Source organism: Hypanus sabinus, chromosome 8 (assembly GCF_030144855.1).
Source record: "Hypanus sabinus isolate sHypSab1 chromosome 8, sHypSab1.hap1, whole genome shotgun sequence".
NCBI lineage: Eukaryota > Metazoa > Chordata > Chondrichthyes > Myliobatiformes > Dasyatidae > Hypanus > Hypanus sabinus.
The window spans coordinates 56,141,450-56,153,832 of NC_082713.1; the positions used below are offsets into that span (position 1 = coordinate 56,141,450).

At 40.8% G+C, this 12,383-nt stretch overlaps 1 protein-coding gene across 2 annotated transcripts in view; it reads right to left on the reverse strand.

Annotated features, from left to right (window-relative positions):
* Window positions 1-355: 355 nt before the first annotated feature.
* The window catches only part of LOC132398170 (55 kDa erythrocyte membrane protein-like), a 50,407-nt gene continuing 38,379 nt past the window's right edge, over window positions 356-12,383 (reverse strand). For both annotated transcript variants that reach the window (XM_059977232.1, XM_059977233.1), the window contains 6 exons: window positions 12,272-12,381; window positions 5,429-5,509; window positions 5,023-5,103; window positions 3,726-3,931; window positions 2,726-2,809; window positions 356-1,272 (listed from right to left, as the gene is read on the reverse strand). In XM_059977232.1, coding sequence (XP_059833215.1) covers window positions 1,096-1,272; window positions 2,726-2,809; window positions 3,726-3,931; window positions 5,023-5,103; window positions 5,429-5,509; window positions 12,272-12,381 — 739 coding nt within the window. In that variant the 3' untranslated portion in view covers window positions 356-1,095. The remainder of the gene's footprint in view (window positions 1,273-2,725; window positions 2,810-3,725; window positions 3,932-5,022; window positions 5,104-5,428; window positions 5,510-12,271; window positions 12,382-12,383) is intronic.

Below are 12,383 nucleotides of genomic sequence, written 5' to 3' on the forward strand. Positions count from 1 at the left end.
TGAAGATTTGGAGGGATTTTGAGGAAATGTTTCACCCAGAGAGGCAAGTACTTGGAATACACTGCTTGAGAATGGTGGAAGCAGTATTCAAATGTCTAGAAAGCACTTGAATCACCTAGACTTGGGAGGTATTGGGACAACTGCTAGAAGATCAGCTTAATCAGGATGGTTGCTTGCTCACAAATTGATGTAGAAATGATGGGGCTGAATAGCCTGTTTCCATACTGTTAGGCTCCAAACCTGTAGGCAAAACTGATGTATTAATCCCAAACTGATCATGTAAGTGTTTAAATATGGCAGTGATACGAACTACTGTCTCCAGTTGTCAGTCAAAAAAACCTAATTATTCCAGCAATTCACTGAGGTAAATGCCTTTATTTAAATAAGCATTTCCATTTAGATGAGAAAATCACATAACTCAGCATTATATGGTGTACTTTTGCAATTAATGTTTAGCACCTAATATCTTGCATAATTTCAAGTTGACTAGAGGATTTTAGAACACTTAATACTTATACTTTAGATGCGTACCTTGGCTGTAGACTGGTGAAATGGTAGACATGCTATATGCCTGAATATATCTTGCACCATTCCCCACTGCATTTCAAGTGTGGACTGATACCATAATTCTAAATTTTATAGTTTTCAATAGCTGAATGACCTGCATGATCCATTCTTGGACCTGCTGGTGAAATAGTGATGCATCATTGTTCTCTGTCTTGTGCAAATGCTGCAATATGAAACACAGAATGAGCTGTAACAAGATAGTCATTCACTACAGTGGTGTTGTGGAGGAGCTGGACCAGGTACATTAAAGGATTACATACAATAAGCTCTAGGAAAGTTATTTAAAGCGAATGTAAGTCAGCCAACATTGTGAGTAATACAATCTCCCGTTACTTAACAGTCACTGCTTTCAAAGTATATAAAACTTGATGACTTCGGAGAATGGTGTATCAATTTAATGGAATCTTCTAAAATGCTAATAGATGTTTTTAGTTATAAATGATAAGGATCCAAACTGCATCTCATTTTGGATTAAATGAATTCTTAAAAAGTACATTTTATTTGTTGTACCCCTTCTGCAATAGTCCACTAATAGACCCATGACACAGGTACCCATTGTGCTGTAGTGCATGCATTTTCAATTGCCTCCACCAGATTTTGCACTGTATCTTCTAGTTCATTGTTGACCAGTGTCAGATCAAACCAATGTCCGTAAGTTTGCTGGAGGATTTCTGACTCCTTTTGAATCTTCTTGAGAGATTCAACCTGGAAAAAAAAACATTGATTTGCCTTGAAATTATGTTCACTCTCTTGACCAGAAAGATTGCTGATTGGATATTGCAGTTGTTACCAGTTTTCTCCTAAACTTAAGAACTTTTTATGTCAAAACTCATATCCTATGATTGTGAGCTATAGATAGGTGTGAAGGATGGTTCCATATTAAATATCTAAAAAAAAATAAGGGCTTTTTAGTGGCTTTGATAATATGTATGTTGTTCCCCATTTTAATTTTACCTATAATTGATAGTGTTTGAAAGCAACTTTCACACATTTGACCTGGGGATACATTTTTGTGCCTGCTTTATTATTTGCTATCCTTAAGTATTTATCCCTTCTTCTCATTCACTATGTCTTGCTTGCCCTGTCTCCCTATTGATATCCTGGTACTTAATGACATACCATTTAAAATGAGGTGGTATACATTTAAATGAAATTAATTGCTTGATCTTGACTGCTTTTGCCTTTTGCTTTTCTGGGCTTGATTAGCTGTTCAATTAAGCTGCCTTCCACACCATTGACAAAGGGCATTATTACTTCAATTTTGCCATGCATTAGTGGTGGTAAATCGCTCAGCAATGGGGTTTAATATTTACTCTTTGTAAAAAATATATTTTCCTCACAAAAATGAAAAAGAATGGAAGGTGTGAGATCCTGGCACTGGCCATGAACAAGAATAAAATTGTAGAAAGGTTTTGGGGATAACATTACTGAACTACACACCTCTTGAATATTAATACCAAATGAAGACCGACATGGATACCAATCCAGTTCTGAAAATGTCAAAAATAAATCTTAGAAGAACGAAGCATGTGGGTTATCCCCTAATTTGCCACATTTATTTCAACTTTTAACATGATGAGACTGCAGTTGCACTGACTGTAGGGTGAAAGAGGACATTCCTACAGCAGTACTATTGAAAACCCTCTTAGTTTGTGTTTCAATGACTGCTATGTTTTAATTTCCAGAATGTATGACTTTAAAACAGCCTTTTGGACAAAGTTTAGTCAGCATTCTATCTCCTAGACCTGTTCCACCTGAGAGATGCACATACAAGGAGAAAAGAGCATTTTGAAAATTTTATGGTGCTGCTCTTCAGCAGGTTCTCATGGGAGATTTGATACCTGTGTACTTCTCAGACTGGATACACTTAATTCATTTTCTCAGATGAAGTGTCTGTGCCCACATTATCACTGAGCAGTGTGCCAGTGACTGCAAAATCTTTACTATGTGGGGTTATAACATTTGTATTTTCATTTGGGGAAAACACCTCAGGATGAAATGAGCCCCACAGTTTCTTCCTTCAATTAGGTCTTGTAAATCCCAATCATTTTTCTATTACATTCCTTGATGTTCACACTCATCTTTTCTAAACTGCAACAAGTACCTGTCTGTACCTCTGTTTCAGAATTACCTTAGTTCAGTAAAAAAAATGCCATACCTGAGTGCCTAGCTGAATACCAGAGGGAGCAGCAATGAAAACCACCAGTGGTGCAAACTCTGCTGTTCTGAGAACCTTTAGAGCCTGGTAATAGAGGGAATACATGCAGTGTTAGGATTGCTGTCTGGGGGAATATGCCTGATTTTAAAAGAGGAAGTAACATTTTCTTCATCTTCAGTGAGCTTGTCATAGAAAAACAAAGCTTAGTTAGACAGCTTTTGGCCTACTGAATTACTACAATTACTTTATAGAAAGGCCAAGTTGAGTTGTATGTTCTATTCGGCATCCAAAATCCAGCACTGTTGAGTTGTGGGTAAATTCTGCTATAATGCATGTTTATATCAAGAGTAAATTTCTACTCCAAAGTTATTAGGTCTTACACCTGCCTTGGAATCAGAAAGTTACAGTTTCAATCTCCAATCCAAAGATTTAGGAACTGAAGCATTAACTGGAGTCTGATGGACGTGCAAGATCCAGGAGGATCATTCAAAACATAGACAAATTCTCTGCCCTAGTTTATCCTTCAAAGCCATTACAAAAACTCATGCTATAGTCTACTTTATGTTGAATGACAAGAATATGGTGAGACGGGAAAGTGCATGGATTGACATGTTCTGTTATATTTCACATGTTGCTGCCCCTCCCATGATGTCTGAATGATTCATGTGCCAGTCATGTAGCACGCATTTAAGATGCATTGAAAGGAGATTCAAATACCTTGCTCTTTTGGTTCCAAGTACAAGATTGACATGAGTAAGTGCCTAGTGCCATGTAAATAACTATCCTTAACTTCCAGTGTAATTCTCCATGCATATAGCACTGGCGAATTAGTAAACTGAGTTGACCCCATTGCACTCTGCAGTAATCTTTTTCCAATATCCTAAGTGTGTTATCACTTCTATGATGTCTAAGCAATCCATGTCCTCCACTGTATTCAACAGAACGGCTGGTGTCAGTGTGTAAGTTGGTTCTGGGATGACCGTTGGTTATTACGCCATACCTGGGGCTCTATATCCACCACTGCAATTTTGCCCTGCCCTTCATTGATCTTGCGGATTGTCTCTAGCTTTGTTCCAAACATGGCCCCTTGGAAGCTTCCATATTCCAGGAATTCATTGCAGGTGATGTTCTTCACCATGTTCTCATTGGAAATGAAGTAGTAGTTCTTTCCATCTTCTTCATTTTCCTTTGGTAACCTCGAGGTGTCTAGTAAAGGAAACCACAATAGGTTCATTTTTTGGGGGCAGGGTTGGGTGCAGATGGAGAGATGGCAGTGCAGGGTTTTCTGTTGCATCTGGTAATCAGAATATAATTATATCTACAAACTCAAAGTATTTTATTGCTACATGGGGAACTAGCCAACAATCTTGCATTTTATATCAGTATAAAAGCTCTGGACTCCTTATTGTGTTCCTATTGTTGGTTTCAATGTTTGTGCAAACATAGGAGAAAAGCCATTACTCCCATAATGAAATCTCAGGTCACAGAGTGTGAATTAGAGGTTATTCTGGTCAACTAATGGCTTTAAAGTAATTTGGGATTATGTCAATTTGAAAAGAGGCATTGCATAGGCATGTTTCCAAAGCAGCATAAATTGACTCCCTCACGGGTTTGATAATCACGGCTAGTCTTGCTTATCCCCCTTTGGAAGTTGCATTTATCCCTAGGAATTTATTGTTTCTGAGTTCTTTGTCTGCAAAGGAATTTAAATTGAAAGTTTCATAAATTAGCTAGTAAAAGTATGCTGATGGACATTAAGAAGTTTCACAATAAGTGAATAAAACATGTTTTTAAATTCTTCGGGAAAAGATATACTCATGAATGTTTAAGGAATGGTTAATTTTCTACAAGGTGTCCTTGGTGAAGCAGATTTAACAACTGTCGCATTCTCTGGTGGGGCTCCCTACAGATCTTACAGTACACGGTTGATGTTCTCAGGACAGGATATGGTTAATTTCTAATTGTGAGCAGTGTAAGTACAAGCAAAATAATTTTTGGGACAAAGACAAGGCATTACCTCCCAAGAGGCATTTGGGGGGAAAAAAATTAGTGCTCCAAATTGAAGGAATTTTAAGTGCAAATATTTATTGGTCAAGTGATTGTCATAAATGAGTCTCAGAAACTCCCTCCAAAAGAACATCAAAGAAGTTTGAGTGACAGCAATCCAATATGTTTGAATGGAGCCAATTATTCAGGAAGAGGAACTTTGTCAAAAACAGTACTCTCTATCAATAAACAATGGAAGTAAGCTTTACTTACTCCAACAGCAATGATAGTTTTTCCTGCACGGCACTTACGTGGAATTGGATATGCAAATTTGTCTGAGTGTTTGGTAATCAGAGCATTTTTAATGTGACTTCTCCCAACTCCGTTGGCTCCTGCAAATAAAAAGCAAAGCATTTTGGTACACGAGTAAGCATGAGGACATATGACACTTAATAGCAGGGTTTTGATTTGTGTTGAGGCTGCGATTCGGCTTCCTTGCACCTATTCTGAGGATAGGATACATCATCGGTAGGATGCACACATTAGGAAGACTGCACATCTTCCACTCACTGAATGAGGGGAATCTGGGGTGTTTTCGAGATTTCTCATTAAGTGGTCCCATCCAATAAAGCTGTATTTTGCTTTTCAAACGAGTTTTGTAATCAGGCATCAATAAGATATGATATAAGGAGTCAGATGTTAACTTTCTATGCTCACCAAGAAGCACCAAGGTCTTTCTGTTGAACGCAGGGAGCTGTACAACCTCTTCATATGAGACTAGATCCAGGCGATCAAAGACTGGAAAAACAACAGCAATTAGCTGTAAGTTTGAATGAAATAAATGACTGCTGCCACTCTGTTGTGTACAGTAACAGTAGTTAAAGTACTGGAGTGTTATGACAGCAGTTCAGAGTACACAATAGTACAATCTTAGTGCTCACAGTAGGTCCATTTCTCAGTTACCATGGCAATAATATAGCTCAGAAAACGCTGCCTTTGTTGATGACTATAATGTGCCTTTGATTTACTACGATGAAACATGAAATGTAACAATAGAGTCAACTTCTTTTTCATAATTTATGATTTTTTTTGCACACCAGTTCCCAAGGAGACATTGAATTGCACATAATTAGGCACTTGGCAAGATCCAATAAAAAGTAGTTAGGTTTAAGCAGACCAACTACTGTGTGAGTGGGCCTATGTTAGAATGGGGAGTTGAGGCTTTGGCTTATCAAGGCTTCAGTGAGGAAGGTCATAGGCTAGAAGCTGATTTTTTTCATTATTTATTCTTTCTTTCTTATTCTGCATTTAGAGTAGTGGGGATGGCAGGGAGACCTCCAGTGACCCTGATGACTACACCTGCATCCATCTGCAGCTTCAAACACTCCACGTTAAGGAGTTGGGTCTGGAGCTGGACGAACTGCGCACCATTCAGGAGGCTGAGGGTTTGATAGACAGGGCATATAGGAAGGAGGTTACACTCAAGGTGCAGGTAACTGGGTGACTGTCAGGAGGGGGAAAGGGAATAAACAGCCAGTGCAGAGTATCCCTGTGGCCATTCCCCTCATTAACAGGTATACCACTTTGGATACTGTAGTGGGGGTGGGGGGTCGAAAGTGACCTAGGAGAGGAAAGCCACAGCAGTCAGGTCTCTGGCTCCGATTCTGGCCATGGGAGAAGTCGAGAGCAGTAGTGACGGGATCAGAAAGGAGGTTTTGTGGATGAGAATGAGATACCTGGAAGGTATGTGGACTCCCAGGTGCCAGGGTCAGGGACGTTGTGGATCGAGTCCACTGTAGTCAAGTGGGAGGATATGGTTGTTGTCCACATTGGTACCAATGACATGGGTAGGAGAGGTGACGAGGTCCTGCAAAGCAAGTTCAAGGAGTTAGGTGGTGGGTTAGAGGACAGGGCTTCCAGTGTTGTGATCTGAGGATTGCTATCTGTTCCATGTGCTTGTGAGGCCAGAAAGATCATACAGTTTAACACACGGCTAAGGAATTGGTGCAGGAGGAAAGGAGTCAGGTTTTTGGATCACTGGGCTCTCTTCCAGGGAAGATGGGACCTGTACAGAAGAGCTGGTTTGCACCTGAACTGGAGGGGGACTAACACCCAAGTGGGAAGGTTTGTTAATTCTACATGGGGGTCGGGGAGGGGTTAAACTAGAGTTGCAGGGGAATGGGAACCAGAATGCCGGAATAGATAATGGAGTCAGTTGTGGAGAAAGACATTCTTACATACAAAGTCAGTAACCAAAAACTTGAGTGTGGTGGGACTAATATTCTGAACTGCATATATTTCAATGCCAGGAGTATTCTAGGAAAGGCAGATGAGTTTAGGGTATGGATCAGCACATGGAATTATGACATTGTGACCATTAAAGAGACTTGGTTGCAGGAAGGGCAGGACTGATACTCAATATTCCAGGGTTCTGTTGTTTTAGATGTGATAGAGTAGGAGGGATTAAAGGGGGAGGGTCAGGGAAAATGTCATGGCAGTGCAGTTGACCATGTTAATGGGATTACATTCTAGACCACACAACAGTCCGTGGGATTCAGAGGAGCAAATTTGAGAGAAATCGCAAACCATTCCAAGAAACAAAAGGTTATGATAGTAGGTGATTTTAACTTTCCACGCATTGACTGAAAACTACATTTGCAATGACTCACACCCAACGAGACACAGTTTGCAAATTTAGCCACTTGAAAACTGCAAGTCTTGGTGAGAGAGAGAGTCGTTGAAGTAGTGAGTGAGAAATTGACACCTTACTGGATGGGAGTGATTTGAAACCTGCAAGTCTCGTCAGAAGTGAGTCTTATTTGAGTCAATGAAAAGAAAGGAGTTGCAAGCAGGTCAGCCATCGTTGGAGTGGAGCATTATTAGAGTGATCTGGCTTTGGCTCAATGGGCTTGGGTGAGCAAAGGCAGAGGTTCTAAGTAAGTTTTTTTTTGTGTTCCAGTACATAGCTAGAGGGCTGAGAATGGGCCCGGAGTTAGTGGCATGTTCCTTGTGTGAGATATGGGAACTTTGGGAGATCTCCAGTCTACATCTGCACACAGTGCACAGTACCCGCGTGGCCATTCCTCTCAATAACAGTATACCATTTGGATACTGTTGAGGGGAGTGAGGGTGGAAATGTCCTACCAGAGAGAAACCACAGTGAGCACATCTCTGGCTCTGTGGTTCAGAGAGGAAGAGTGGAGAAGAGGAGTGCAGTAGTGACAGGGGAGCAGTCAGGAGAATCTGTGGACATGAAAAAGACACCCAGATGGTAGCTTGCTTCCCGGGAACCAGGATCGGGGATGTCTTGGATTGGTTCCACAACATCCTAAATGGGGAGGGTGAACAGCCCGAAGCTGTGTTACATAGTTGTATAACTATATGCTGTAGGTAAGAAAGGCAAGGTGGTCCTGAGGAGAGATCTCTGGATTGTCTATGCCATGTGCCTCTGAGTGTAAGAATATGATGATTTAGCAGATAAATGTGTGACTGAGGAGTTGGTGACAGGGGCAGGGTTTCAGATTTCTGGATCATTTGGACTTTCTGGGAAGGTATGACCTGTACAAAAAAGATTGGTTACATCTGAACTCAAGGGGGACCAATATTTTTGTGGGCAGATTTGCTAGAGTTGTAGGAGAGGGTTTAAACAAATTTGTCAGGGGGACAGGAACCAACATGATAGGGCTGAGTTTGGGGCACTTGGTATTCAAGTAGGTGCAGGGTGTAGTGAGACTGTCAGGAAGGACAGGCAGGATTGCAGTCAGTGGGATGAGTTGAAGTGCAACATAGAGGCAAAATAAGTAAGAGTGATGAATACAGGACTGAAGGTGATATATTTGAATGCGCGCAGTATATAGACTAAGCTAGATGATCTTGTAGCTCAATTAGCAGATATGATGTTCTGGGGTTCACTGAGTTATGGCTGAAAGAGTTAGGAGTTGAGAGCTTAACACTGTGTGTCAAAAGGACAGGCAGGTAGGCAGAGGGGACTGGTAAAAAAAAATGAAATCAAGTCTTTAGAATGAGGTGACTTAGGATCAGAAGATGTCGTGTCCTTGTGAGAGTTAAGAAACTGCAAGGGTAAAAAGACCCTGATGTGAGTTGTATACAGGCCTCCGAATAGTAGCCAGGGTGTGGGATATGAATTAATGGGAGGTAGGAAAGGCATGTAACAAGAGCAATGCTATGATAGTCATGGGGGATTTCAATATGCAGATAGATTGGGAAAATCAACTTGATGCTGGATCCTGAGAGGGGGAAGTTTGTAGAATACTTATGAGATGGTTTTTTGGAGCACCTTGAGTTTGAGGCTAATAGGGGAAAGGCAATTCTGGATTGGGTGATGTGTAACCCAAGGGAACTTAAGGTAAAAGAACCCTTAGGAAGAAGAGATCATAATATGATAGAACTCACCCTGCAGTTTGAGAGGTTGAAGATAAAGTCAAATATATCACCAGGTTTGCAGACACTATGATGGTAAGTAGAGAGGCAAGTAGCATTGAGGAAGCAGGGAGTCTACAGAAGGCCATAAACAGATCGGGAAAATGGGTAAAGAAGTGGTAGATGGAACACAGTGTCAGAAAGTGTATGATCATGCGCTTTGGTAGAAGGCATAGACTACTTTCTAAGTGGAAAGAAAATACAAAAATCAAATGTGCGAAGTCCTTGTGTAGGATTCCCTAAAGGTTAACTTGCAGGTTGAGTTGGTGGTAAGGAAGGCAATTTCAATGTCAGCATTCATGTCAGGAGGACTAACTTATAAGAGCAAGGATGTAATGCTGAAGCTTTATAAGGCACTGGACAGACTGCACTTTGGAGTACTGTGAATAGTTCTGGGTTCCTCGACTACAAAAAGATGTGCTGACGTTGGACAAGATCCAGAGGAGGTTCACAAGAATGGTTCTGGGAATTAAAGTTTGAAGTACTTTTGATGGCTTCGAGCTCGTAATTGCTGGAATTTAGAAGAATGAGGTGGGGATCTTATTGAAACCTATCAAATATTGAAAAAGAGGATGTTAAGTGGATGTTTCCTATAGTGGGTGTACATAGTTTCAGAGGGCACAGCCTCAGACTTGAGAGAATGAGGTGGAGTTCAGAACAGAGATGAGGATTTTAGCTAAAGGCCAGTGAATCTGTGGAATTCATTGCCACAGGCAATTGTGGTGGCCAAGTCATTGAGTACGTTTAAAGCTGAGGTTGATATGTACATGATTGGTCAATGCATCAAATATTATGGGGATACAGCAGGAGAAGGGGGTTGAGAGGGATAATAAATCAGCTATGATGGAATGAAGAAGCAGACTCAATGGGCCAAATTGTCTAATTCTGCTTCTATGTCTTATGACCGGGATTCCCATACCATAAAAAGGCTAGATGGGAAAGAGTTTGTCAGATGTCTTTAGGAAAATTTCCTTAATCAGTACCTAGAGGTCCTAACTAGAGAGTGTGCGATACTTATCTCCTATTTAGGAAATGAGACAGGACAGGTGACAAAAGTTTGAGTAGGGGAACACTATGCACCTAGTGATCATAATGCCAATAGTTTTGAGGTAGTTATGGATAAAGATAGCTCTGGTCCTCGGGTCGAGATTCTAAATGGAAGAAAGGCCAATTTTGATGGTATCAGAATGGATCAGGCAAGTGAGCATTGGGACAGGTTGTTTTCTGACAAAGGTGTACTTGGTAAGTGAGAGGCCTTCAAAAATGAAATTTTGACAGTACAGAGTTTGCATGTCTTTGTCAGGCAAGGTTATCAGGTTTAGGGAACTTTGGATTTTGAGAGATATCGAGGCCCTGGTTAAGGAAAAGAAGGAGTATGCACAGTAGGTAAAAGCAGGAAGGAAAAAGTTAGGTGCTCGAGGAGTGAAAGAAATGAACAAGAACACTTACGAAGGAAATCAGCAGGGCTAAAAGAAAGCATGAGTTTGCTCTAGCAGACAAGGTGAAGGAGAATCCAAAGAGCTTCTACAGATATATTAAGAGCAAAAGGATAGTAAGGGACAAAACTGGTGCTCTAGAAGATCAAAGTAGTAATCTATGCATGGAGCTGAAAGAGATGGGGGAGGTCTTAAATGCATATTTTACATCTGTATTTACTTGGGAGATGGACACAGAGTCTGTAAATGTGAGGCAAAGCATGGTTCTGAGGTCATGCACATATACAGATTAGAGAGGAGGAGGTGTTTGCTGCCCTGTGCTGCAGTGTGGATGTTATGTTGGAATTGTACAAGATGGTAGTGAGGCCTAATTTAGAGCATTGTGAACAGTTTTGGTCACTTACCTACAAGAAAGATGTAAATAAGTTTGAAAAGAGTGCAGAGGAAGTTTACAAGTGTCATGCCAGGACTTGAGGACCTGAGTTACAGGGAAAGGTTGAATAGGTTAGGATTTTATTACCTAGAGCAGGGAAGATTGAGAGGAGATTTGATGAGGTATACAAAATTATAAGGGTTATAAATAGGGCTAAATGTAAGCAGGCTTTTTCCACTGAGACTGGGTGAGACTACAACCAGAGGTCATAGGTTAAGAGTGAGAGGTGGACTGTTTAAGGGACATTAGGGGCACATCTTCACTTATAGAGTGGTGAAAAGTGTGGAATGAGTGGCCAGCACATGTGGTGGATGCAAGTTCGATTTCAACTTTTAAGAGAAATTTGGATAAGCACTTGGATGGGAGGATATGGAGGACTATAGTCTGGGTGCAGGTCGATGGGGCTAGGCAGCTTAATGGTTTGGCATTGACTAGATGGGCTAAAGGTCCTATTTCTGTGCTGTACTTTTCTGTGATTCTATGTAACAAAATATGATATCAAGAACTGAGAAATATTAGGGCAAGTAACCAAAATCTTGGTGCAGTAAGTAAATATTCAGCCGAAGAGCAAGGTAGAAAGATGAAGGGGTTTATGGAAATAAGTTCTTAGTTTCAGCAGCTGAAGGCTCAGTCAGGGGTGCAAATAGGCCAGGATTAGAGAGATGCAGCTATCTTGGAGGCTTCCAGGGCCGGGGTAAGTTTCAAAGATAGATGAAGGCACGAAAGGTTTTGAAAATTATGTTTAAATTGAGAAATCACGGAACAAAGTGATCTTAAGTTAATGGACAAGGGCAGGCCATCCAATGTGGTGTTAGAATGACTAGAAATGAAGAAATCAAGAAGGAGGTTCTCAAATCAGCAGCTGTAATGAGCCTGGGGTGGAAATGTGCATTCTCCCAGAGAGTGTAGCAAGCACCCTCTGAACAGGGGCTATTTGGAAAAGCTGAAACAGAACATCACAATTGCAATGATCCGCTTCATCAGACAATGGTCTAGCTTTGGCAATAATGTTAAATGAGCAGCAATTGATCAATTGGTTCAGTGTTCAATTATTTTAGGATACGGAGGTGACCATGTGGCCCCAGCCATCATAGTAAGTTGAGACTGTCTGGATACAGTTATATCCTTTGCATCCATTATCTTTAGATTCTACATGTCCATCCTTTGACCAACAGGGTAATCAAGCAAATGGCTAGTGTTTCCCAAATATCCTAAATGTAAATGAGCAATGCCACGTAAAGAGTGACATACTTGCACTGTGCTTGGCCAGATACTTGTCTTTACACTGTTTTTTCTTCTTCCCAAATACGCCACATCCTGATGTCACATCCTGATTAGCTGTATTCCTATTGGCCACTCGCCT